The 27,142-nt window shown below is 44.1% G+C and overlaps 3 protein-coding genes across 5 annotated transcripts; 2 read left to right on the forward strand and 1 right to left on the reverse strand.

Annotated features, from left to right (window-relative positions):
* Window positions 1-11,091: 11,091 nt before the first annotated feature.
* LOC139383566 (uro-adherence factor A-like) lies at window positions 11,092-12,342 on the forward strand. The gene has a single exon (XM_071128151.1). It carries the CDS (start codon window positions 11,092-11,094, stop codon window positions 12,340-12,342), a length of 1,251 nt encoding a protein of 416 aa, XP_070984252.1.
* Window positions 12,343-17,988: 5,646 nt separating this feature from the next.
* LOC139383823 (kazal-type serine protease inhibitor domain-containing protein 1-like) lies at window positions 17,989-20,168 on the reverse strand. 2 transcript variants are annotated; one of them, XM_071128397.1, is made up of 4 exons: window positions 19,099-20,168; window positions 18,711-18,871; window positions 18,406-18,553; window positions 17,989-18,271 (listed from the first exon to the last, which is right to left on the reverse strand). In XM_071128397.1, the coding sequence occupies exons 1-4, from the start codon at window positions 19,577-19,579 to the stop codon at window positions 18,153-18,155; spliced, it is 909 nt and encodes a 302-aa protein (XP_070984498.1). In that variant the 5' UTR covers window positions 19,580-20,168; the 3' UTR covers window positions 17,989-18,152. The 2 variants fall into 2 exon arrangements, with proteins under 2 accessions (XP_070984498.1, XP_070984497.1); XM_071128396.1 differs by having other exon boundaries at window positions 18,406-18,580.
* A 1,003-nt stretch (window positions 20,169-21,171) lies between these two features.
* LOC139383423 (UDP-glucose 4-epimerase-like) lies at window positions 21,172-26,411 on the forward strand. Of its 2 annotated transcripts, none has more exons than XM_071127966.1 (11): window positions 21,172-21,361; window positions 23,357-23,490; window positions 23,649-23,764; window positions 23,947-24,060; window positions 24,380-24,556; window positions 24,695-24,808; window positions 24,957-25,023; window positions 25,203-25,288; window positions 25,449-25,526; window positions 25,738-25,852; window positions 26,027-26,411. In XM_071127966.1, exons 2-11 carry the CDS (start codon window positions 23,370-23,372, stop codon window positions 26,095-26,097), a joined length of 1,059 nt encoding a protein of 352 aa, XP_070984067.1. In that variant the 5' UTR covers window positions 21,172-21,361; window positions 23,357-23,369; the 3' UTR covers window positions 26,098-26,411. The 2 variants fall into 2 exon arrangements, with proteins under 2 accessions (XP_070984067.1, XP_070984068.1); XM_071127967.1 differs by having other exon boundaries at window positions 21,197-21,361; window positions 23,652-23,764.
* The last annotated feature ends 731 nt before the right edge of the window (window positions 26,412-27,142 follow it).

Consider the following 27,142-nt stretch of genomic DNA (forward strand, 5'->3'; position numbering starts at 1 on the left):
CCACCCCTCTACCCCTACTGCCTCCACACCTCTACCCCTACTGTCTCCACCACCTACCCTTACTGCCTCCACCACCTACCCCTACTGCCTCCACCACCTACCCCTACTGCCTCCACCCCTCTACCCCTAGTGCCTCCACCCCTCTACCCCTACTGCCTCCACCACCTACCCCTATTGTCTCCACCCCTCTACCCCTAGTGCCTCCAACCCTCTACCCCTACTGCCTCCACCCCTCTACCCCTACTGCCTCCACAACCTACACCTACTGCCTCCACCACCTACCCCTACTGCCTCCACCCCTCTACCCCTAGTGCCTCCACCCCTCTACCCCTACTGCCTCCACCCCTCTACCCCTACTGCCTCCACCACCTACCCCTACTGCCTCCACCCCTCTACCCCTACTGCCTCCACCACCTACCTCTACTGCCTCCACCCCTCTACCCCTACTGCCTCCACCACCTACCCTTACTGCCTCCACCACCTACCCCTACTGCCTCCACCCCTCTACCCCTACTGCCTCCACCACCTACCCCTAGTGCCTCCACCCCTCTACCCCTACTGCCTCCACCACCTACCCATATTGCCTCCACCCCTCTACCCCTAGTGCCTCCACCCCTCTACCCCTACTGCCTCCACCCCTCTACCCCTACTGCCTCCACCCCTCTACCCCTACTGCCTCCACCACCTACCCCTACTGCCTCCACCACCTACCCCTACTGCCTCCACCCCTCTACCCCTACTGCCTTCACCACCTACCCCTACTGCCTCCACCACCTACCCCTACTGCCTCCACCACCCACCCTACTGCCTCCACTACCTACCCCTACTGCCTCCACCCCTCTACCCCTACTGCCTCCACCCCTCTACCCCTACCGCCTCCACCCCTCTACCCCTACTGCCTCCACCCCTCTACCCCTACTGCCTCCACCACCTACCCCTACTGCCTCCACCACCTACCCCTACTGCCTCCACCCTTCTACCCCTACTGCCTCCACCACCTACACCTACTGCCTCCACCACCTACCCCTACTGCCTCCACCCCTCTACCCTTAGTGCCTCCACCCCTCTACCCCTACTGCCTCCACCCCTCTACCCCTACTGCCTCCACCCCTCTACCCCTACTGCCTCCACCACCTACCTCTACTGCCTCCACCACCTACCCCTACTGCCTCCACCCCTCTACCCCTACTGCCTCCACCCCTCTACCCCTAGTGCCTCCACCCCTCTACCCCTACTGCCTCCACCCCTCTACCCCTACTGCCTCCACCCCTCTACCCCTACTGCCTCCACCACCTACACCTACTGCCTCCACCACCTACCCCTACTGCCTCCACCCCTCTACCCCTACTGCCTCCACCACCTACCCCTAGTGCCTCCACCCCTCTACCCCTAGTGCCTCCACCACCTACCCCTACTGCCTCCACCACCTACCCCTACTGCCTCCACCCCTCTACCCTAGTGCCTCCACCCCTCTACCCCTACTGCCTCCACCCCTCTACCCCTACTGCCTCCACCCCTCTACCCCTACTGCCTCCACCACCTACCCCTACTGCCTCCACCACCTACCCCTACTGCCTCCACCACCTACCCCTACTGCCTCCACCCCTCTACCCCTACTGCCTCCACCACCTACCCCTACTGCCTCCACCACCTACCCCTACTGCCTCCACCCCTCTACCCCTACTGCCTCCACCACCTACCCATGTACTCTGTGACCCTGTAGAGAGGCCTGTCAGCCAGCTGGGAGTGATGAAAATATTAACATGGAGCTTAGCGGTTCAGCTAGTTGGGCTTCTGCTAGTATTAGGTAGGGTCAAAGAACCTGGAGGATATTAATAATGTGCATACAGTATATATGTGCTTCAATGTATCTTGAGTGGCTTGAGATCCTCCTTTAAAACAATGCTCCATTCTGGGTACAGGGTAGTGCACCTTATTGTCCCACCTAATCACAAACAACCTGCATGCATTTGCCAGAGGATTAAAATACCCCAATACTGCCTGCACTGGAGGCCGGCTGTGACTGAAATAAACGCTGTACCTCATAATTGTGTGGTTAATCACTGCCATTCTGTAGTGTATGGACTTAGGTTCGTTGAGCTGATTTGCTCCATACCCTTAACAATCAAGTGTTGTGTGATTGGAGTCCACAGTCATGCGTTGCCCTCCACGGCCGAGTGGGATTACAAAGAGTATGATTAGTTAATCAAATCAAGATCCCCATTCTCTAGATTTCTGTCCTTTCTATGTTTGTGTGTACACCTTATCTAAATGGAAATTATACTGTGTTGCACTTCAGGGAGGATGAATCTGCATGTGAATGGTGATAGTAGGCAACAGACAGTGGTGAATATATGATAGGATCTTTCACTCTCAATCATAGTGTTATGGCATCATAATCCTATAGTTTAACTGCGCAATTATCCGTGTTATTCACAACTGAGGAGTCAATCAATGGTCAAGAAAATCATAATTTACGAGAAAAACTGCACTTCAAATGTATGTAAGGATACACAAGACAGAAAAGTGCAATTCGTCAAAAGATAGGGCCATTTCTCCTTTTAAGAACATCAAATAGCATGTGAAAGACACAATAGGCTGGCACAGTACTCAGCTCAGGAAAATCATGTTCATTCTATTGTATTGGTGTGTACCCCTGGGCTTCAGGACAGACTGTGGCGTCCAGGAGAACAGGCAGCTATGTCAACAGATAAATGGGGTTCTGTCCGGGGCCTTCTGATATTTCCTTCCAGGGGCAGCTAACCTGACCTGAGCACCATGCCTGGGACCAGCTCAATTATCTACCAATGACAGAAGCCCATTGTGAGAGTGTCTTTACCAAGAAGATACAGGGCCGTGGATGCCCCCATCCATCTATGTCCCGGGGGCGATTGATTGTGACGTGGGGTAGGGGGGATTCCATTCTGATGACTGATGGGAGGACCCCTTTGACTCTCAGCACATGGTGAGCAGAGGCAGGGGTATGATTAGGGGTCAGGGCAGCTGGTGGGGGTAACAGGGGTTGGATAGGGGGTGGGGGTTGCCGGTATCACAAGATCGAGGGGTGCCTGGACAAAGCACCCCAGCCAACCCCCTGAGTCTATCAGCCACCCCATCCATCACCCGCTCGCTTTGTGATTAGCCTAGTGTCTGCTAATCGTTTCATCATCAGAGGGATATAATGGTGATGACAACAGACGCAGGCTGACAGTGAGGCCCTGCTAGGAGTGTCAGTCCACGGGGACCTAAGTGCTGCAAGGTGCCGTATTCCAGCAGGCCAGCTGTATTAAACGTGTGTCCCTGTATGCTTTCTTCCTGGGGTTTCTAGCAACTGAGAGTCAACACTGCAGCCACCACAGAAGGTGTATTCATGACCAGATAGGTCATACTGTATTGTGTTTGAAGAGTGGTTAATGGTTACACAAGGAAGAGGCCGACATAGGTATCTATTGAGTTTGGGTATTCTGAAGTGAACACCTGCCTTGTTCAGTAATAACTGCTGAACCATTGCCATGGTGTTTTTGAGTTTCTCGAGAATATAACATTTAATTGAAAATCAATTTCCATACCCAACATTAGGAAAATTAAATAAAGATGATCTCTAAATCTCATTACACCTGAGCAATGTTCCAGCTTGTCTCCTCTTCGTCCTCCAGCGCTCCCAGAAATCTGCCAGTGAGAGTATGATATAAGAGTTAACCAGCGGAGAGAGGATACCTTTGGAAGGTTGTTAAACACAGCCTCGCTCCACTGGCCTGCTCCAGCAGCTTAGCACCCTAATCAACCTGAGAGGCCCTTATGACAAGCTCTGGAGCTCCACTCGGAATACAGTGTTGCTGGAGGGATGTGGGGATACATATGAGATAACCTTGGGCGAGGCTAGGCGTTTTCCCCCGACTTCGTGACCAGAAAAAACACTGGGCTCTGGTTCCAAATCAAGTGTCATTCATCTATCTCTAATAGTTGTCTATAGTTGTGATCAATGTTCCCTCTAAGCTGCGCACATAAGAAATATCAACGCGCCCCGAGAAGCAGGAGATTGAACTTCACTCAGTTTTCCCCATTAGTTTAACACTATCAACATTTCCCTTTACTGTGGGATTTGTGATTGAATCAACACAATATTAGTCACTTTCAATGCAGCATACCGAAAAAAAAGAAACAATGCAATGCGATGTTGTTGTAGGCAGAATACATCGGAGTAGGATTCTATTGCATTGACAGGCATGACTCAGGGCCATACTCCACACAGACCTGTGGCCATAACCCGTAAGAGCTGCAGTAGGCCTATAGGCAATAGACCATTTATATTTGGATCTGCCATTCACTTTGAACTGGACTGTTTTTATAGCATGAGTCAGTTGATGCACTTGTTTTGTTGTTGATCAAAGTGAGCGCTACATGTAGCAACATGTGCATATTTGTACATTTGTTAATATCCTCTGCTAGTTAGTGAGTTATTAGCCCAGTTATATATCATTTGTAGTCAGCAATGGGGGAGGGATTGCTTCCTACAGGAGCACAAAACATGTGCATTTCTAGACACCTTTTGCAAGGAAAATTGCTTTTTTGTGTGTTAAAGAGGCAGTGTTGTATTTTGAGACAGACTTGAATAAGCTAAGTAGCCAATAGGCAGAGGGTAGCATAATTTGTCTGATTCTCTGTAATGGAATGGGAATAATAATGTATTTTATTTTGTGTAGTGGTTTCTTGCGTCAAATAAAACAACAACATTTTCAGTCACAGTGGATAAGCATGTTTTTTTCAAAAGTCTCATTGAATGTAGGCCTACATTGAACACCACACATTGGCTGCTGCTGTTGGCTGAACGATAGAACAGCTATTTCCATATTTTAATGTTATGGGAAGCCTTTTCTCCATTGTTTTTGATGGTAAGCTACTCTGGTAGGCATTGAGATGCAGTGCCTTCAACCGCTGCCACTCAGGAGCCCAGTGGGAGCCCATTCACGGAGTCAGTGAATGCAATATTTGTGTGAAGGCACTGCCAAACATGGTCAGTCTATTTCTAATAACAGGAAGTTGTGCAACCTATTGAGAAGCCACCCAGCCAGGTGAGAGCAGGGTGAGGTGAGGCGCTCCAGGATGCCACAGGTAACCTGATCTGATGTTGACAGAATGGGACAGGTGCCCTAAGTCTGACTGGATCCAATTCACATATGCTGCAAGCAGGGCCAACCTTAGCCTTTTGGGGGCCCTATGCAAGATTTGGTTTGGGGGACCCCCCACCTCGTGGGAAAGACATTTTAGTGGCCCCCCTCTTGATGGCGGAGATAATTTTTTTTCGTTTTAAAGTACATTTCCTGCAATTCTACACATTTTGCCATGACATGCCATGTTAATGTGATGTCTGAGTGAGAGTGACTAACAAAATTAGTGAGGGCCCCCTGGCAGTCAGGGCCCTTGGGCACGTTTTACCCGGTTGGTAATTCTGCCATGATTTCTGCAGGTTTCGATAGCTGGGTAGACTAACTTACCAATACAAACTGTTGTTGCTAATTGAGTGACTGTCACTGACTGACATAAGAGGAAGAAAACTGCTGATGCACCACCACATTTCCAGATCCACCTTGTTTATTCTTCTATTCTAACGCTCAACAGTAAGTTGAACCCTGAACCCCCCCAATATATTTTACATTCTTCAAAGTAGCCACCCTTTGCCTTGATGACAGCTTTGCACACTCTTGGCTTTCTCTCAACCAGTTTCATGAGGTAGTCACCTGGAATGCATTTCAATTAACAGGTGTTAAAAGTTCATTTGTGGAATTTCTTTCCTTCTTAATACGTTTGAGCCAATCAGTTGTGTTGTGACAAGGTAGAGGTGGTATACAGAAGATCGCCCTATTTGGTAAAAGACCAAGTCCATATTATGGCAAGAACATCTCAAAAAAGCAAAGAGAAATGACAGTCCATCATTACTTTAAGACATGAAGGTCAGTCAACGCGGAAAATGTCAAGAACTGACATTTTCTTCAAGTGCAGTCGCAAAAACCATCAAGCTCTATGATGAAACTGGCTCGCATGAGGACCGCCACAGGAAAGGAAGACCCAGAGTTACCTCTGCTGCAGAGGATAAGTTCATTAGAGTTAACTGCACCTCTGATTGCAGCCCAAATCAATGCTTCACAGAGTTCAAGTAACAGATACATCTGTCTCCTGTTCAGAGGAATCAGGCATTCATGGTCAAATTGCTGCAAAGAAACCACTACTAAAGGACACCAAGAAACACGAGCAATGGACATTTGACCGGTGGAAATCTGTCCTTTGGTCTGATGAGTCAAAATGTGAGAAATTTGGTTCCAACCGTTGTGTCTTTGTGAGATACAGAGAAGGTGAACGTGTGATCTCTGCATGTGTGGTTCCACCGTGAAGCATAGAGGAGGAGGTGTAATGGTGTGGGGGTGCTTTTCTGGTGACACTGTCAGTGATTTATTTAGAATTCAAGTCACACTTAACCATCATGGCTACCACAGCATTCTGCAGTGATACGCCATCCCATCTGGTTTGCGCTTAGTGGGACTATCATTGGTTTTTCAATAGCACAATGACCAAAAACACACCTCCAGGCTGTGTAAGGGCTATTTGACCAAGGAGAGTGATGGAGTGTTGCATCAGATGACCTGGCCTCCACAATCACCCGACCTCAACCCAATTGAGATGGTTTGGGATGAGTTGGACCGCATAGTGAAGGAAAAGCAGCCAACAAGTACTCAGCATATGTGGGATCTCCTTCAAGACTGTTGGAAAAGCATTCCTCGTGAAGCTGGTTGAGATAATGCGAAGCGTGTGTAAAGCTGTCATCAAGGCAAAGGGTGGCTACTTTGAAGAATCTCAAATATAAAATATATTTATATATATTTATATAACACTTTTTTGGTTACTAAATGATTCCATATGTGTTATTTCATAGTTTTGATGTCTTCAATATTATTCTACATTGTAGAAAATAGTAAAAATACAGATAAACCCTTGAATGAGTATGTGTGTCCAAACTTTTGACTGGTAATATCTATATATATATGTGTGTATATTTTGGGGGGTTGGGGCCCCCCTTGCGGCCGAGGGCCCTAGGCAACCACCTATGTCGCTTATGCCCAGGTCTGGCCCTGGCTGCAAGCTGTAGGTGATCTATTAGACAACTACAGTAATTCAGAGCTCTGAGACTCCCTTCTGTTCTCCCTTACCTGGTTGCCATGCTACCACATTGCAATAAAGTTTATTTACCTTATGTTCACAGTGGATAGTTGTTTGAAACATGAATAAGGAGAATGACTGGACTCGACTGGACTGGAGGGGTATAACATAGGTTGAAACTATGGAAATAACTTGTTAGTCACCCACTTCTAATAACTATTGTATTTACTTGATTCACATAAGAGAATTTGTTATAGTTAAAGGGACAACATCCCAGCATGTTAAAATGTTTTGTTTGTTCAATAGGCCTACAAATCAGTTTTTAACATCCAATCATATTCAGATCCATCAAAAAAGATGATGGCTTAAATAGTCGATTGGATAAACCTTGACAAATGTCATGATCAAACTCTCTTCCCTCTCCTTCCATTATCCCCTAAACAGCACCATATGCCAAATACAGGTTAACAGGCAGAGATGTGACATCTGCTATGTCCTGATTGGCTAATGGGGATATGATATGCTGCTCACCTGTTATCCACACACCACTGCATGGTAAACACTCCCAGTCCGACCTGTAAGAGAGACCATCTGGCCCAGCGCATTAATACCACCTCTTTAACAATGGCTTCTGGGAAGGGAAAAGGGCAGATTGCACCACAACGCTGAATAAAAAAAAGGCTATGCATGACATTTAGCTCCTAATACAGGGCTTTAGCTCCACACAGGTTGCACTGTACTCTGTGCTCTTCCAATAAAAGACAGGGCATTTCAGAGAGTGCAGGTTTCTTTGTGTAAAAGTCTGTTTTAGTCAAGGATGCCATATTTTTCTTTGCGGGGATGGCGGAAGATTGTACAATTAAAGGCAGTGCTGATTCTCATGTTGCTTTCAACATCAGGTGATCTAATAGCCCATAGGTTTTGTTACAAAGGGTGAATATCATTATATTCTTAAATTGGGGTTGACCCATTCTGAAAAGAATTCGCTACAATAAAGTTTTTTTAAAAGTACTTTTTGGGTGAAATGTCATGCATTTACCTAGGTGGACAGTGTGTGGTTTGTTGATAACTGAACAGTGAATATTGTGGTCCTATAGGTGGATTGGATGTCAAATAAATGCAATTTTACCATGAAGACTTGTCAAGATGTTGCTTTTTGCAGAACAGTGCCCTCTTGTGTTAGATTTGTCTTCCGAAGAAGACAATGTTCAATGTGTGTCGACGTTGGACAAAAGAATGATCACTGTTTGGTCAGTGTACGTCGTACAATCAAATTCTAAATAAAAGCTGAAAATGTGACACAATTCAGCCACGTCTCATGGTCAATCTAATCCTAACCCTTTGCACGTAAGCCACCCATGTCCCCTTAGTTATACCCCCCCCCCCCCCTGACTGATATGACAGCTTCCTGTCTTTAGATGGGTTAAAACTCTCACACACAGAGCAGTACATTTCTGTGTGGAGAAACACACTGTAACACAAACACACGAACCAAGAGAACAGAGATGCCAGTGTCTGTCAGTGCAGGGGATTCTGAAATCGTTGAGTTTGAAACAAACCTCTCTGAGGATTCGGCAAAGTATGTCAATATGAAGACCAACACAGCAAAAAAAACGGTCTGTCTAAAAATCAGGTAAGAGAGCAAATTGCATTATAGCCTTGACAATTGTATTTGTGAGCTGCTAAGGTGGGAAGGAGAAATGTTTGAACTTACATCCTTGTGGGTTGCAATACTCTCCAATAAATTGATGTTCTCTGTTATTGTCTTGTATTTGTGATGTCAGTAGTTGTCATTGTCATAAAATAGATTAGGACTTCAAGCCATGGGCTGGTTGCCCAGACACAGATTAAAAGTTCTGGACTAAAAAACAGAAGATCCAGTGGTTTTTAGGCCCTATGGGCCCTGGTAAAAAGTAGTGCAATACATTGAAAATAGTGTACCATTTGGAGAGCAGCCAGGTTAAATGTGTGTTAGTCCTCAGGTCCTGCAAAGAGAAGACTCTACAGACTGATTGCTGTCAGCTTTGGGCTGCAGTGTGTTCTACACGTCACTCTGAACATCTCCTTGCCTCTGGCCCACTGTGAGTCCAATATCTTCTATGTAGGGTGTGATTTTTAATGATACGCTTTATCGCTAGATTGCAAAATGAAGACAAATATCTGGCACAATGAAGAAAAAATCATATACATTTTTAAAATGAAGATACAGATCTGTTGAGCAGGGCTGTAGCGTGGAAATGTCACCTTTCTTTCAGATGTTCTCAAATGATAAGCACGTTTCTGTGTACTGATGAAATAACTGATAGACTCACAGCTTCTTTCAGGAAACTCAACCACAGCTTCCTGTCTTATTCAACCACAGCTTCCTGTCTTATTCCAGCTAACTTATGGCAGGAACTAATAAAATGGTTAGAGGCCAATTATATCAACCTGACTAAAGAGAGAGATCAGCTACAGATCAGTTACAATAAACTGACTAAAGAGAGAGATCAGCTACAGATCAGTTACAAGAACCTGACTAGAGAGAGAGATCAGCTACAGATCAGTCACAAGAACCTGACTAAAGAGAGAGATCAGTTACAAGAACATGACTAAAGAGAGAGATCAGCTACAGATCAGTCACAAGAACCTGACTAAAGAGAGAGATCAGTTACAGATCAGTCACAAGAACCTGACTAAAGAGAGAGATCAGCTACAGATCAGTCACAAGAACCTGACTAAAGAGAGAGATCAGTTACAGATCAGTCACAAGAACCTGACTAAAGAGAGAGATCAGTTACAAGAACATGACTAAAGAGAGAGATCAGCTACAGATCAGTTTCAAGAACCTGACTAAAGAGAGAGATCAGCTACAGATCAGTCACAAGAACCTGACTAAAGAGAGAGATCAGCTATAGATCAGTTACAAGAACCTGGCTAAAGAGAGAGAGGATTCAGTTTGAGCTGGGTGAGTAATAAAATGTGTGTGTATGTTTGTGTGTTTGAGTGTGTGTGTTGGATCAACTAATAGTGCATACAAACACCAATGAATAGAAAGCAATTCACATTGTGTATTCTTATTGCTGTCTGAAAGAATGGAGGAAGTTTAACTCCAGCTGGTATTACATCTCCAACCAGTATAAAACCTAAAGAGAGGAGCAGACAGGACTATCTGAAGAGAGGAGCAGACAGGACTATCAGAAGAGAGGAGCAGACAGGACTGTCTGAAGAGAGGAGCAGACTGGACTGTCTGAAGAGAGGAGCAGACAGGACTGTCTGAAGAGAGGAGCAGACAGGACTATCTGAAGAGAGGAGCAGACAGGACTGTCTGAAGAGAGGAGCAGACAGGACTGTGAAGAGAGGAGCAGACAGGACTGTCTGAAGAGAGGAGCAGACAGGACTGTCTGAAGAGAGGAGCAGACAGGACTGTCTGAAGAGAGGAGCAGACAGGACTATCTGAAGAAAGGAGCAGACAGGACTATCTGAAGAGAGGAGCAGACAGGACTGTCTGAAGAGAGGAGCAGACAGGACTGTGAAGAGAGGAGCAGGCCTGGCGGTCATAAACAGCAAAGAGGAACAGATGAGAGAGAGCGGGAGAGAGAGAGAGAAAGAGAGAAATTACCCTTTGAAGTTTTAAGATTTTTCAAATCTTTCAAGATTCAAACCAATAATCCTCAGGCTACAGGTCTCATCGCGAATGCATTGCATTCAGTACAGTTGTATTATGACTTAACTGTTGCTCTCTTTCTTCCAAGGTGTTTATCAGTGGACTGAACAGCAAGCCCTGGCTTGGTCTGACTGATAGAGTTTCTGAGGGGACCTGGAAATGGGTGGACGGAACCCCACTGACCACAGCGTAAGAGATGGTGACCTGTTTTCGTCACCTCAACAAGTCTTAATACACTTGATTTGGAATATGTAGGTTCTGGAATTCTGGAGAGCCTAATAATAGAGGTGGGAATGGAAACTGTGTCAGCCGTGGAAACTGTGTCAGCCTTGGAAACTGTGTCAGCCTTGGAAACTGTGTCAGCCGTGGAAACTGTGTCAGCCTTGGAAACTGTGTCAGCCGTGGAAACTGTGTCAGCCTTGGAAACTGTGTCAGCCTTGGAAACTGTGTCAGCCTTGGAAACTGTGTCAGCCGTGGAAACTGTGTCAGCCTTGGAAACTGTGTCAGCCGTGGAAACTGTGTCAGCCCTGGAAACTGTGTCAGCCTTGGAAACTGTGTCAGCCTTGGAAACTGAGTCAGCCGTGGAAACTGTGTCAGCCTTGGAAACTGTGTCAGCCTTGGAAACTGTGTCAGCCTTGGAAACTGTGTCAGCCTTGGAAACTGTGTCAGCCTTGGAAACTGTGTCTGCCTTGGAAACTGTGTCAGCCTTGGAAACTGTGTCAGCCTTGGAAACTGTGTCAGCCTTGGAAACTGTTTCAGCTGTGGAAACTGTGTCAGCCTTGGAAACTGTGTCAGCCTTGGAAACTGTGTCAGCCTTGGAAACTGTGTCAGCCGTGGAAACTGAGTCAGCCTTGGAAACTGTGTCAGCCTTGGAAACTGTGTCAGCCTTGGAAACTGTGTCAGCCGTGGAAACTGTGTCAGCCTTGGAAACTGTGTCAGCCTTGGAAACTGTATCAGCCTTGGAAACTGTGTCAGCCTTGGAAACTGTGTCAGCCGTGGAAACTGTGTCAGCCTTGGAAACTGTGTCAGCCTTGGAAACTGTGTCAGCCTTGGAAACTGTGTCAGCCTTGGAAACTGTGTCAGCCGTGGAAACTGTGTCAGCCTTGGAAACTGTGTCAGCCTTGGAAACTGTGTCAGCCTTGGAAACTGTGTCAGCCTTGGAAACTGTGTCAGCCGTGGAAACTGAGTCAGCCTTGGAAACTGTGTCAGCCTTGGAAACTGTGTCAGCCTTGGAAACTGTGTCAGCCGTGGAAACTGTGTCAGCCTTGGAAACTGTGTCAGCCTTGGAAACTGTGTCAGCCTTGGAAACTGTGTCAGCCTTGGAAACTGTGTCAGCCGTGGAAACTGTGTCAGCCTTGGAAACTGTGTCAGCCTTGGAAACTGTGTCAGCCTTGGAAACTGTGTCAGCCTTGGAAACTGTGTCTGCCTTGGAAACTGTGTCAGCCTTGGAAACTGTGTCAGCCTTGGAAACTGTGTCAGCCTTGGAAACTGTGTCAGCCGTGGAAACTGTGTCTGCCTTTACTACCGTACCAAATCTGTGCTGAATAACTGGAATGACCTGGCATGCTACGCTTTGATGAAATGGACCAATGAGATTGTAGTTGACTGTTCTACAGACAAACAAACACACAGACACACACAAACAAGCACAGACACACACATGCGCGCACGCACACGCCCATACGCAAGCTAGCAAGCTGGTATGTAGACACACACACACACATACTGTAAATACAAACATATTGGCGGGCAGATATACAAAAACACATGCAGGTAAACACACACACACACACACACCTTTAGAGAGCTTTTAATTGCTTTTAGAACACCAAAATGTTTTTTCTTATTTATTGTTTTTAATGAACTCATTTCAGGTGTTAGATTCTACTGTAGCTATTACTACATTTACAAAAAAGTGTCTGTTGCATTTTAGCATGCAATCTCACTGTCAAATCTAACAAGTCATATTTTTTATGTCCAAATACATGTTTATAAATGTAGTCCCTCTCTGGTAATACGTTACATTATAGTGCCCTTATTACTGTGCAACTACTGATGTAATTACAGTGTAACAAGTAATGTAATAACTCATTATTACACTGTACTTACAGCAGTAACCCTAACCCTAAACCTAACCCTTACCGCGTATCGCTGACTCAATTTAAGCGCTGTGTGTACTCCACAACATCCTCTTCAGCTAATCCTGCTCCCTCTCAGACCACTTCTGTTCCACACCAATCCTCATTAAATAGATGGGCATTCGGGCAGATGGAAGAGACTTGGCAAAGGCATCCAAATATTAGAATTATAGGGCGTAGATGTGTCAATTCAATTCAAAGAGCAATATCCCTCAACGGACAGTAATGCTGGGCAAGCATATGTTTTTTGTTTTAAAAAAAAAATTATTTGTGTACATGTCAAATCAAATCAAATCCAATGTATTTATATAGACCTTCTGATATCTCAAAGTGCTGTACAGAAACCCAGCCTAAAACCCCAAACTGCAAGCAATGCAGGTGTAGAAGCACGGTGGCTAGGAAACACTCCCTAGAAAAGCCAAAACCTAGGAAGAGACCTAGAGAGGAACCAGGCTATGTGTGTGTTACTATAAGTTAAATAGAATGTTGGGTTATACCCGTTGAGATCTGCTCCTCAGATGAGCATTGGTGCACAGTGAAGAGAGAGATGGTTGGGGTGGGGTCTGAAAGGCTAGCCACACTGAGCTCTCTACAGCTGTTGTCACTAATGAGGATAATTACCACAGTAATGACATTACCGTATCTGAGGGAATGGATGGGAAAACAAGTGGTAGTGTGTGTGTGTGTGGGTGTGTCACTCGTTCTTTCCTGCTTTGAATTACAGTAAATTGACATAACTCTCTCTCTCTCTCTCTCTCTCTCTCTCTCTCTCTCTCGCTCCGTTTGTATATATCAATCATTCTCTCTCTCTTTCGCTCTCTCCCTCTTTTGCTCTCTCTCTCTTTTTCTTTCTTGCTCTCATTCTGTCACTCGCTCCCTTAATCTCAATCTGTCTTTATTGGACTGCAATAATTGTATTTGTGCCTCATATCCGCTATATCAGATTCTAGTTTGTACAAGGTAATTAGCAGAGGAAGGGGAGCCTCCACACCATGAGGAGATGTCTCATTATGACATAATCTCTTTGCACGCAATAGGAAAGATTTTTTTCTATCTGTCTGGTCCCTTCAGAGATGAGTGTCAATGAAAGCTGGGAGAATGGAATTAATGAGAAGAGAATGGGAGAGAGGTAATACATGTGTGAGAAAAAGAGGGGACGAGAGAGAAAGGAGAGGTGGCGGGAAAGAGAGAAGGTTGGATGGACTGTGTCTCCCCCCAAGTTTCTAATCTCTTATCAGCGTTGACTAACATAGAACCTTTCACAGCAGTCTAAGTGCTAATGCAGGCTGCTGTTCAGATGAAGCCTCTGTATCCAGCAGGGACCAGTGGATGAACTGAAGAGAGGAGAGGATTAACAAGCCAGGCAGGGAGTGGCACACACACACATTCCCTCTGGTGGGTCACATATTCCAGTCCTTCAGTCAGTCTCTCTTTCTCTTTCTCTCTCTCTCTCTCTCTCTCTCTCTCTCTCTCTCTCTCTCTCTCTCTCTCTCTCTCCTTCTCCATGTATTCCTGCCTCTTCCTGTCTCTCTGGTTATATTTCTCCCAACTTTATGTCAGCTTGATCTTATTTACAGCAGCTAACAACTGCTTGCCATATTTCTCGAGTGTGTGGAGAGAAAGAGAAGGATGGCCAGCCTGTCGGCTGGAAAATATAGACTGCGTCCTTGTTTCAACAGAACCACTATGTCAATAGTATCTCAATGTAAACATATACAAGACCTAAACAAATATCAGATCTGCAAACACTAAGGACTTGGAACTATAGGAAGGGACCGGTGATTTACAAACTCCTAGTAAGTATTTACAGTTTTTCTCAATTGCTAAAACACTAAAACCCATTGGCTGAACAAAGTTCTCAGTTGCCTGGACTCATTTAGCCAATTATGCAGTCTGTTGTCAATACCTTAAACCATTTGACATGGTAAAACACAATTTGCAGATCTCACTTAGACTTTTCAGCAAAACTCTAAACACATTCTCATTCTCAAAACACATTCGGCACTCTAATGCACATGTCATCCATACTGGTAAACACAAGAGGCAACAATCAAATACAAATAGAGAACATATGTCATTGCTTGAACACAACCACTCAAAATGGATTTAACCTGTTTCAAATGATGCGACACAACCAATATAAGCCAGTTCAGAGAGCAAACAGGTTGTTGAAGGTGGGAAGGAGAAAGTCTTAGAATGGATAGAAGAAACAATGTGAGAGGACGAGGACAAGTGTGTATGCGAGGTGGACGACGAGGAGGAAGAGGAGGAGGAGGGCAAGAAAGAGGAAGAGGAGGACGAAGAGGAAGAGGAAGACAAGGAGTGGAAATATCTGATGAAATTCGAGCAACAGTTATAGACCATGTTCTTGTCCATGGACTGACAATGAGGGAAGCAGGACTTAGAGTGCAACCCAATTTGAGCCGATTTTCTGTGTCCACCATAGTAAGGACATTCAGAGAAGAGAACAGGTACAGGATACTACTGTATTTTTGTAATTGCAAATTTACTGTACTACACTATATGCAGCTGTTTCAATAGACATTTGTAAAGTTAATCACTGTATGTATTGTATTGTACTGCATGAATATGTTTTGTAACTGCACAACTACTTTTTGTAGAATTGCAAGGCTGCCACATGCAGGTGGAAGGAACGCTATATTCACTCGGGAGCAAGAGGCCGTTATAGTTGGCATGGTCCTTCAAGATAATGCAATACGACTCAGAGAACTCCAGGAACGAGTGATACAAGACAACACACACTTCCAGGGAATCGACAGTGTGAGCATTTCCACAATTGACCGTGTCCTCCATCGTAACATGATGCGAATGAAACAAGTATACAGAGTACCTTTTGAGCGCAACTCACCAAGGCTGAAAGAACTGCGAGCTCAGTATGTGCAAGTAAGTGTACATTCAGAAACATTTACTGTAATCCAGATTGTCTACAGTACTAACACATACTATGTGAATGACATTACTCTTCAGTACATACAATGTATGTGAATCAGAAGCCTAATTGTACTCTACAGTATAGCACTGCCTCTGTGCAACTTACAAAATCCTACATACGGTATATTGTATTTCTACACAGACAATATTTGACTTGGAATCCTTGGACAGACCCCATGAGTTCATCTTTGTCGATGAAGCAGGCTTCAATCTAACAAAGAGGAGAAGGAGAGGCCGAAACATTATTGGACAGCGGGCCATTGTTGAAGTCCCTGGTCAACGAGGTGGCAATGTCACAATCTGTGCTGCTATCAGCAACCATGGTGTTCTACATCACCATGTTACACTCGGGCCATATAACACCCAGCACCTTCTAAGATGTATTGCCAATCTAAGAGATATTTTATTTGAGCAGCAGGTTCAAGAGCAGAGGGGCAAGAGCTAAATGATAATCCCATTCCCACCTATGTGATAGTGTGGGACAATGTCAGTTTCCACCGAGCTGCTCAGGTAAGTGAATGGTTTAACATCAATGGGCAGTTTATGAACTTGTACCTCCCTCCATACTCGCCTTTCCTGAATCCGATTGAGGAGTTTTTCTCCTCTTGGAGATGGAAAGTGTATGATAGACAACCCTACACCAGAGTAAATCTGCTGCAAGCCATGGATTTAGCCTGTGGTGATATAGGTGAGGAATCATGTCAGGGCTGGATACGGCACACAAGATGCTTCTTCCCCCGTTGCCTCAGGAGGGACAATATTGCTTGTGATGTCGACGAAGTGCTCTGGCCTGACCCAGCCCAAAGACAAGAAGAAGCACATTGATCACATGTTTACTCCTTTGATTTTTGTCCCTTTTAGTATTGTATACTGTAGTACAGTGCATTGTAGGCTTTAAACTGTACAGTACTGACTGTATTACAGTTTTTCTCAATTGCTAAAACACTAAAACCCATTTACTGAACAAATTTCTCAGTTGCCTCGACTCATTTAGCTAATTATGCAGTCTGTTGTCAATACCTTAAACCATTTCACATGGTAAAACACAATTTGCAGATCTCACTTAGACTTTTCAGCAAAACTCTAAACACATTCTCATTCTCAAAACACATTCTGCACTCTAACGTACATGTCATCCATACTGGATGCCACACAAGTGGCAACAATCAAATACAAATAGAGAACATATGTCATTGATTGAACACAACCACTCAAAATTGATTTAACCTGTTTCAAATGATGCGACACAACCAATATAAGCCAGTTCAGAGAGCAAACAGGTTGTTGAAGGTGGGAAGGAGAAAGTCTGAGAATGGATACTGTAGTACAGTGCATTGTAGGCTGTATACTGTACAGTGGATGAATTGTATGGCCCTGAACATTGTGCTTTCCATTTATTAACAGTACTGACGGCTCAATAAATTTTGCCTGGTTGCAGGTTCATATCAACAAAGAACAAGAATTACAGTATCACAGAGACAAAGGACAAGTTTGTGAGATGCAGGGTACAGTACTGTAAAAATAGGGGTACAAGGAGGAGGAAGAACAAAAAACAAAATTGCAAAGAGCAAAGCAGAGTAGTAATTTCTGATCAATTTTGAGCTACTATGATAGAACATGTTTTCGTTCATCAAAAGACAATGACGGAAAAATATGAATATTTTTTTAGATAAAAAATGTACTTCTCCCTGAGAATTGTATGTTTTGAACAATGTGTTTTCTATTTTTCGGTGTATTGTTTACTGAGTGCTTGAGAGTGTATATCATTTTGATCACTTTGTTTATGATTTGAGAGCAGTGTTTGATTTTGAACACATGTAAAATTGTTTTGAGGCGAATGTTTCATTTTGCGAGAGGAGTCAGAGGTTATGTAAATACTGCTTGAAGATGAGGTTTTGTGTTTAATGTTTTCAGGAAATGGAGCAAGGTTTCAGAAATTGTGTTTTAGCAATTGAGAAAAAGTGTCATGCATGGGCATAGCACCCTCTGCTGCTGTGATTCAGAACAACATGCAGAATGCAAATGGAAAACAAGTTGCAAATAATGACATACAAACATACAAAAAGTTAACAACAATGTTTTATTGTCTTCGTGCTATGATAATGCGTGCCATAGTATGATACACTAATAGAAAAACTAGTCTATTGATATGTGGTATTCTACGTATGAGGATATGCAGACTACATGCTCTTGCTCCTCCTCTCCTTTGGTCAGTTGGTTCATTTTCTGTAAGTTAAACACTTGTTGTTATATAGACCCACAGTTCATCCCAGGTAGTCTCCAGATTCTGTCTGCCCATCATCGCTGCCTTCCTCAGTGTCGTCATAGTAATACTCCTCTTCATCCTCCTCTTCATTCAGACGGCCTTTCAGAACCCTCAGCTCTGATGTAGAGACAGATCGGGGGGAAAAATGAAGAAGCCAATGGTGAAAACACCCATTACAAATCAAATGCAGTGTTGGACTGGGATCTTACAGATGGAATGCTTTATGGATAGTATTTGCTGCCCTGTCTCACCCTGTCTGAGCACTGTGAGACGGGCGGACGCAGACGTCTCCCCCAGTGCATTGTGGGAGATGCAGGAGTAGATCCCTGCGTCTGAGAGGTGAAGATTCTGTATCTGCAGCCAGGTAGAGACTGTGTACCTCTGGGGGCCACCTCGAGCCTGGGAGGAGGAGAGGGAGGGCGGAGTCTGGGTATACAGGACCAGACACAGGCCACATAAATACACCAGATGTCACGTGCAAGTCCAACTTCAACAACGGAATGTAAACTTTGACATAAATAAATAGTAAAGTGGTACACTGGTGACATCATTAGACCTGGACAGAGATGTGTGGATCGTCCCCTGGCAGGAAGTTGTCACTGCCCTTCTTCCTCCAGCTGAGGTTGGGCAGAGGGAAGGCAGAGACCTCACAGCCAAACACAATGTCATTTCCAGTGTAGTTGGACAGGTCTCTGGGGGCTCTGGAGATACGAGGAGCTGAGCCAGAGAGGAACGCCATATAGAGAGACCAGGGTTTACATTGTGGCTCTTTTCACAGAACATATCCACATTACTTTTTTAAAATATAAATAATGTAGTGAATCTTTAAAGCTGTAGCTCTTTTAATAACTTAAAACCATGTCACAACAGCAGTCTCTCTACTCTATTATTAGACCAATAGCTTTAACCTGACTGATGCTATAATAAGAATTGACTATAGTCACCAGAGTAGCATGGTCCCTGTCCAGTGAGCCTCAGTGTGGTTCCTTTCCGGCTGGCTGCCTCTCTCAGCTGACACAGGTTGGGATAGGTGCGTCCATCAGAGCCACACACAGAGCCTTGTGCCTCACACACACACTTAGGTTCTGGTTCACCCCTCCTGCGGCCCCTCCGTCCTCTCCTGGTTCTCCTCTCGCAGACCAACCCCTCTCCACAGCGCCCATAGAACAACTGCGCCCCATCCGGGTCACATTGCTGCCCCTCCACGTTGCCACACTGCTCACAGCAGCCGCAGCTGTCCTGCACTTGCCCTGCTGGACAGTTAGAGGGCGCCAGAGGGCAGCGCTCTCTCTCACACTCCCCACAGCCCTCGCCCTCCTCCCATAGACGCAGCCAGCCGCGGTGCTGGGGGGGCACCCCAAGGATCAGATGGACAGATACACTCACACCGACACACATACACAACCACACCCCAGCCCAGGCCATGGTATGTGCTTCCCACAACAAACACACAAGCGCAAATGCTCTCTAAGTCAGTCACTGTCAGAGCAATTTCTCCTTGGAAACTTACAGAAAGAGGAGACACTGCAGAACCCCAAACCAGCACCAAACTGCAAATGGCTCGTTTCTGTAGAACCCAAACCCCTGGCTCTGTCCAAAGCTGGAGAATGTTGATCTGGTTGTTATTGTGTAAAAGCCTGTGGCTGTGTTGTTCTTCTCTGAGCTGAAGTAATATAATAAATGTTCCCTTCTGTCTTCAGTGCCACGTTGGGTTGGTCTTCCTCTGGATTGTTGGATTTCTGTGTTTGTTCCAAATGCCTTCTTCTTTTGTTCACCTTTCTCAAATAGTGTCTCCCGTTTGTGTTTCTCCAGTTTTAGAGAAAGCGATTCAATTCTGCACGTAAAGGAATACTTCTCTCTTCTCTTCTCCCGTCTTCTCTCCTCCGTCACAATGACTGCCTTTCTTCATGTGCCAGTGTTCCTCGGCAGGCCTGGAATGGTGCAAGAGTTTCAAAAATGCCACACCATATAAAAGAATGCCCCTCAATGTCTATTTCACATAGGCCTCCTCTCCTACAAATCTGTCATCCGCACAGACCATAAGTAATCTCCCATACACACTGAAACATGTATCTACGTTAAGATGGCACGTAAATGTCCATTTATGATGACATCCTTTCAATTTTATCATCCCTCTCTCTCTCACTTTCTATCAGAGCCACTCTGGCTAGTGGAGCCATGTGACATTCCTGGGTCTGGCAATGCTTTGTGTCTGCCAGTGAATCTGTCTGCATTTTGGGAATACACATGCAAGAATGTTATTTAATATCTCTCAGTTGTTTTGTGCATTTTTTAAACACATGTTTTTTGTTATTATTTGGTAAACAAATTGTTTAAAGCTGAGATACAAAGAAACATATTGTTCTGCCTTGAGAGTTTGGGGGTATCATTTGCAACGATATAACATCATCTTGGATAAGAGGATGGCTTGAATCATGTCCAAATTAGAATTGAAGTTTGCATTTTTTATGTTTTTAAATATCTGTTCATAATGATGATTCATTACTTCCTCCTGCCAAAAGAATATGTTAACGATGCTTGTACATTTTTTGTGTCAGGGTAATAATTTTGTTCTAACTCTGTAGTTTCTGTTCCTCCAATGTGGCCATAGCTGGCCAATCCAATGCACAAGCTCATTGCCACCACAATTACGGTACTGTCTCTAAATAGTCAAAGGCATGGTTTCATCCGGTGAATTCTGACGTCAGAGCATGTGAGGCTTCGTTGTTTGACGCCGCCCACGTATCAGTGCCAAGAAGTTAGCGCATGTGGTCCGTAAATGTTCCAAATGAACTGGGTGACGCTACAAAAATAAAAGTCCTCTCTGATAAATAGAAATAGAAAGTCAAATATGATCATTTCTGATAACACAATTATAACATCTTTAAGTCTCTAAGAAAATCGAGCTCTTCCTGCATTAATTATATCTGCTTAAAAAGTCAGGAAAAAGGCTTTAAATGGGCTTTTAATTTGAAAGAAACGCGCATACGCTACCGGATGTAGTATTTGATTGTTCTGACTTACGCATGGTCCACGTATCTGAACAGGAAACAAGAAATATGTCCAAACAACTGCACTGGACAAGGGAGACTTATTTCAGGTGATATCTTTATTTTTTATTGCCAGTCGTTGACACACACTCTATCGGTACTATATTCTTCGGACGTCATCTTTCCCGCGAAGACAATTCCTGGAGAAGAGGTTCAAGTAAGTATTTTAATTCATGTATGATCTCCTGGGTGAATGACAGTGGTAACTTTCATCCAGTGGTGACAGTTTAGCTGCAATAACTCAATCAGAAGAGTTTCATGTGAATGTCTTGCTAACTTTACCACATCAATAATGTTCTTGTTAACTGCCGATTTTTAGTTGGATAATAGACTTCAGACTCCAGTGGCTGATGATTTACAGGCAGGATTGTCACGCATAATATAGCAGTTCAGTTGCTTTTTAGAATTTAATATGTTGCTGATGTGTCTTGAAAAAAAGATTCTGCCTGGGCTCAGTCATATTCCGGTTATGTCTTGGAGTTAATTGCAACTGCACTATAATGTGATCTGGCAGAGACACTTTCTTCAGAAAGTATTCAAATATATTGAAAATGAAATTATAGAACTAATTTACATAAGTATTCAAACCCCTGAGTCAATACTTTGTAGAAGCACCTTTTCTGTGAGTCTTTTGGGGTACGTTTCTAAGAGCTTTGCAGACCTGGATTGTACAATATTTGCGCATTATTCTTTTAAAAAATTATTCAAGCCGATTTAAGTCAAAACTGTAACTAGGCCACTCAGGAACATTCAATGTCATCTTGGTAAGCAACTCCAGGGTAGATTTAGCCTTGTGTTTTAGGTTATTTTTCTGCTGAAACGTGACTTTGTCTCCCAGTGTCTGTTGGAAAGCAGACTGAACCATGAAAAGTATACCCATAACATGATGCAGCCACCACCATGCTTGTAATTATGAAGAGTGGTACTCAATGATGTAGCTTTGCCCCAAACATAACGCTCAGTATTCATGACAAAAAGTGTATTTCTTTGCCACATTTTTTTGCAGTATTACTTAAGTGCCTTGTTGCAAACAGGATGCATGTTTTGGAATATTTTTATTCTGTGCAAGCTTGCTTCTTTTCACTCTGTAATTTACATTAGTATTGTGGATTAACTATAATGGTGTTGATCCATCCTCAGTTTTCTCCTATCCCAACCATTCATCTCTGTAACTGTTTTTTAAAATCAACATTGGCCTCATGGTGAAATCCCTGAGCAGTTTCCTTCCTCTCCTGCAATTTAGTTAGGAAAGACGCATGTATCTTTGTATTGACTGGGTATATTGACCCACCATCCAAAGCATAATTAATATCTTCACCATGCTCAAAGAGATATTCATAGTCTGCTTTATTTTAAAAAATTACACATTACCAATAGGTGCCTTTTCTTTGCGAGACATTGAAAAACCTCCCTGGCTTTTTGGTTGAATCCGTGCTTGAAATTCACTACTCGATTGAGGGACCTTACAATTATCTGTATGTGTGGGGTACAGATATGGGGTAGTTATTCAAAAATCATGTTAACCACTATTATTGAACATGGAATGAGTCCATACAACTTATTATGCGATTCCTTACATTTTTACTCCTGAACTTATTTAGGCTTGCCATAACAAAGGGGTTAAATACTTATTGACTTGACCGTTCAGCTTTTAATATTTTATTAATTTAGAAAATGTTCTACCAACAAAATTCCAATTTGACATTATGGGGTATTATGTGTAGATCAGTGACACAAAATCTAAATGTAATCCATTTTAAATTCAGGCTGTAACACATCAAAATGTGGAAAAAGTCAAGGGGTTTGAATATTTTCCGAAGGCACTGTATGTTACCTTTTCATCATCTGTTTCCTGGTTGTACAGGTGCACTAAGTGGTGACGTGGGTGGGGTGGGGCACTGAAATTGAATAGTTGAACTACATACCTCTTGCCATTTATTTTCTAGCTTTACAAGCCCTCCAGGTTTTATGGGTTGTTATCTCTAAGACAAAAGGTAACCTGGGCTGTCCTGAAATATTGTGACAGTCTCATTAAAGCCAGGCATTGATCTAAGGTAGATCTGAGACCGAGCACATCTCTAGAATGTTGCTATGTGCACTAATGATTGTGTGTCGTGTGTTGCTGGTGTGTGATGTGTTTTGTCTTTGTAAGGCAGGGGGTCACGATGGCACAGAAGGTCCTGGTGACTGGGGGAGGAGGCTATATCGGCAGCCACTGTGTGGTGGAACTGATTGAGGCAGGATTCTGCCCTGTGGTCATAGATAACTTCAGCAATGCCGTCCAAGGTAAATGTCCTTAGTTTGCCTAGTGCGGCTTTGCGAGTAGGCTAATACGGCCTATGACACTCAATCTGTTTGTTTTGTGTGTGATGCTGACACTTACAGTATAGGTGTGTTTGTGTATGTGTGTTGATCATTGTTCCACATCCTTTTGTTTTTTGGAGGAGAAAGGGATGTCCCTGAGAGCCTGCAGAGGATAGAGAAAATCCTGGACACCAGCATTGAGTTCTATGAGCTGGACCTGCTGGACCGCCCAGGCCTGGAGAAGCTCTTCAAACAGGTTTAAAACTACACATGTATCCCTGCTGAACAGTGTTCACAGGCTTCAACTAGGCCCCAGAGGATTTCCTCTTCAGGTCATGGAGTCAGGGACAACTCCTGGCCCTATTAGCATTTTTGCTCAAGACCTTTTGTCTTTGTTTCGGTTTCTACCTGTTTGTCTCTGTCTTCATGTCCTAACAGCATTCATTCAGTGCTGTAATGCACTTTGCTGGTCTAAAAGCGGTGGGTGAGTCAGTTGAGCAGCCATTGAGGTACTATCAGGTCAACCTCACTGCAACCATGAACTTGCTTGAGGTAAGCGAGAACAGCTCAATCTTAACTTGCCTTGCATTTTTTTGAAGCGACCTAATATGTCATGGCATTCACTGCTGCTTGCCTAGAACTGCTACCAACGGGCACGAGTGCTTGTGGGTTGATTTTATAACTTTGTAGCACTGTACTTGTCTTTTACTTTTGACCCACTACTAGTGTTTGTGTCGCTTGCAATAATCTCAACCCGCTTCCTGATGTTAGTCTGCATGCTTAAGCGTGTGTGTGCCTTAGATTGCTGTCTCAAGGGCTGCTGTCTGTCCGTGTGTGTGTGTGTATGTGTGTGCATCTGCATGCCTCCCAGGTGATGCAGACTCATGGCGTGCGCAATCTGGTCTTCAGCAGCTCAGCCACGGTGTATGGAGACCCCCAGCGGCTTCCCATAGACGAACAGCACCCTGTTGGGGGGTGCACCAACCCCTACGGCAAGACCAAGTTCTTCATAGAGGAGATGATTATTGACCAGTGTAAGGCAGAGAAGGTACTGTACCTACCCCAGGTTCTCTATTCAACATCACACACACCCTGGCCATCTGTCACATACGTCCCATGCATGATAGATGTCCTGAATAACAGTGTGTACCAATGTGTACAACAATACTACTGTATGTATTCACAGGACTGGAACGCGGTGCTGCTGCGCTATTTTAACCCGATCGGGGCTCACTCCTCTGGGCTCATCGGAGAAGACCCTCAGGGCATCCCCAACAACCTGCTGCCCTATGTCGCCCAGGTAACCACAAGCAATGTTTATCCACCTTGAATGGCGCGATATATACCACTTTGAGTTATTCCTTTTCTAATCTCTGTTCTTGTCACTGGGATGTAGTATTGTAATTGACTTCACTTTATGTGCTGTGGTTCTCTCGTCGCTAACCCAGGTGGCCATTGGGAGAAGAAAACATCTCAATGTGTTTGGGAATGACTACGATACTATTGATGGAACAGGTAACAATGACTGACTTTATGCTTAAACAAAAGTGGGTTGATTGACATTGATTGAAAACAACATTGAATAGAATTAAATCAAAATCATAACCGTCTGATGGTAAATGTCAAGTCATATTTTTTTTTTTGTGAAATGCATCCAATTCGGAAAATAATCCTTCTCCTCTTTCTCTCTTTAGGAGTGCGAGATTACATCCATGTTGTGGATTTGGCCAAAGGACACATAGCTGCCCTCAAGAAACTGAAGGACAATTGTGGATGCAAGGTACAGTATACCGACTGCCTGAATTACCTGAACACACTATTACCTGAGTGATTTTTCCTGTCTTTCCTCATTCAGTCACAATTTCTCAGGTCTTGGCCATGTTCATATAGAAATGTGACATTTCCCCCCTCTCTCTCCCTCCCTGTATCTCACTCTCTAGGTGTATAATTTAGGAACAGGAACCGGTTACTCTGTGCTCCAGATGGTGAAGGCTATGGAGAAGGCCTCAGGGAAGGAAGTGAGTGACTTGAGACTCTTTTAAAAACTTCAGAGCCTTCATCCATCAGTATTCCTAGATTTATTTCCTCTTGATTGTAGGGAATGGTATCATTTTTAGAACTACATGTGTAGAAAGCGGCTACTTCAAGCAATGCCTGTCTGGCGGCTAATTTCAGATCAAACCATTTCACGTGGGGGTGGTTGTACTGTAATGATTGTCTTTGCCACAGATCATGTACCTGATCGCCCCTCGGCGAGGAGGAGATGTAGCATCCTGCTATGCTGACCCCCTTCTGGCTGAGAAAGAGCTGGGCTGGAAAGCTGACTTCGACCTGGAGAGAATGTGTAAGTACACCTTTATTGAACTACCACTACCCTTTTACTTTCATTGTTACTCTGAGTCTGTACATCATTTGTCAACACAACACGACAGCTCCAGGCCTCAGTTCAATGCACAATCTTGATTACAAAGAGCGAATGTTTATTCTCATAATGTCATACCTCTGGTTGTCTCCGAAGGTGAGGACCTGTGGCGCTGGCAGTCCAAAAACCCAACCGGATTCACTAATAACAGCCCGTCTTCAATATGATGTCACTCAATGCTCATCTTCTTCACGTACTCCTATGTTACTGGGCCAGAGCAAATCATAAAGTTCTTAATTTTTCTTTCGTGTTCACACATGAAGAGACCTCAAGACAAAATGAATGATTTATATTTCATAATGACTTAATATTATGTTGTTGATTCCATACAGGTACTTCTCTAATGCTTAGGTGAAAAATACCATGTCTTGTCTCTCTTGTCATTTGTATGTATTGTCATAAACATTTTCTCTAATGATATAATAGCTGAGTCAATAGCCATAAAAATGGGGAAATAAATACATTTTCTAAACAAAGAAAATATATTGTGTCATTGTGAAATCATTTTGATTTCATTGGTCACATCAATCATTTTTCATTGACCCTGGTAAGAGATTCTGTAGTGTATATGGTGCTTGATTGAATGGATTGTTTGAGTTAACCATATAACTGAGTGGTAGCTATAGTGCTACAACATGTGGGAGGGCTATGTTTTTGGAACAATTAGTTCAAATTGTTTTTTTTACAAAAATTAGGAGGATCTGGTTGGACTAATCTTAGGAATGTTATTATTTCAATACTACCAAATGTCAAGCCCTAAAAAAGGTGAGTAGAGTCTCTAAAAGGGGGCACTTGTACTGTAAGTGGCTCTTTGGTCTTCGGGCGCTCAGCGCTGCCTGCACTGTCTATTTTTTAATCGTCTAACAAACGGGTTTCGGTCTTTAGGGCTGAGCAGGAAGTGAATGTGTAAAAGAAAAGAAAATTGCCCAATACTTTTTTTTTTAAAGTGGCAATGATGACAGAGATGGGGGGGGGGGGGAATAGAGCATATCGGGCACCAGGCGAACCAGGTCACCGTAGAATATCGATACCTTTGAAGTGGTAGAGCATTGGCAGAGACCGGGCACGTGTAAGCAGGATATTGGGTATGGGGAATGATTCAGGTCAAAATTAAGCCTAGGCAACAGTACCACCATGTGGCTGTCGTCTGCTATTGAATGTCCGGCTGAAATGAGGTGATACCAATGCCTTACTAACGTCTGCGTGACGCCT

This window comes from Oncorhynchus clarkii, chromosome 25 (assembly GCF_045791955.1).
Source record: "Oncorhynchus clarkii lewisi isolate Uvic-CL-2024 chromosome 25, UVic_Ocla_1.0, whole genome shotgun sequence".
NCBI classification, from domain to species: Eukaryota; Metazoa; Chordata; class Actinopteri; order Salmoniformes; family Salmonidae; genus Oncorhynchus; species Oncorhynchus clarkii.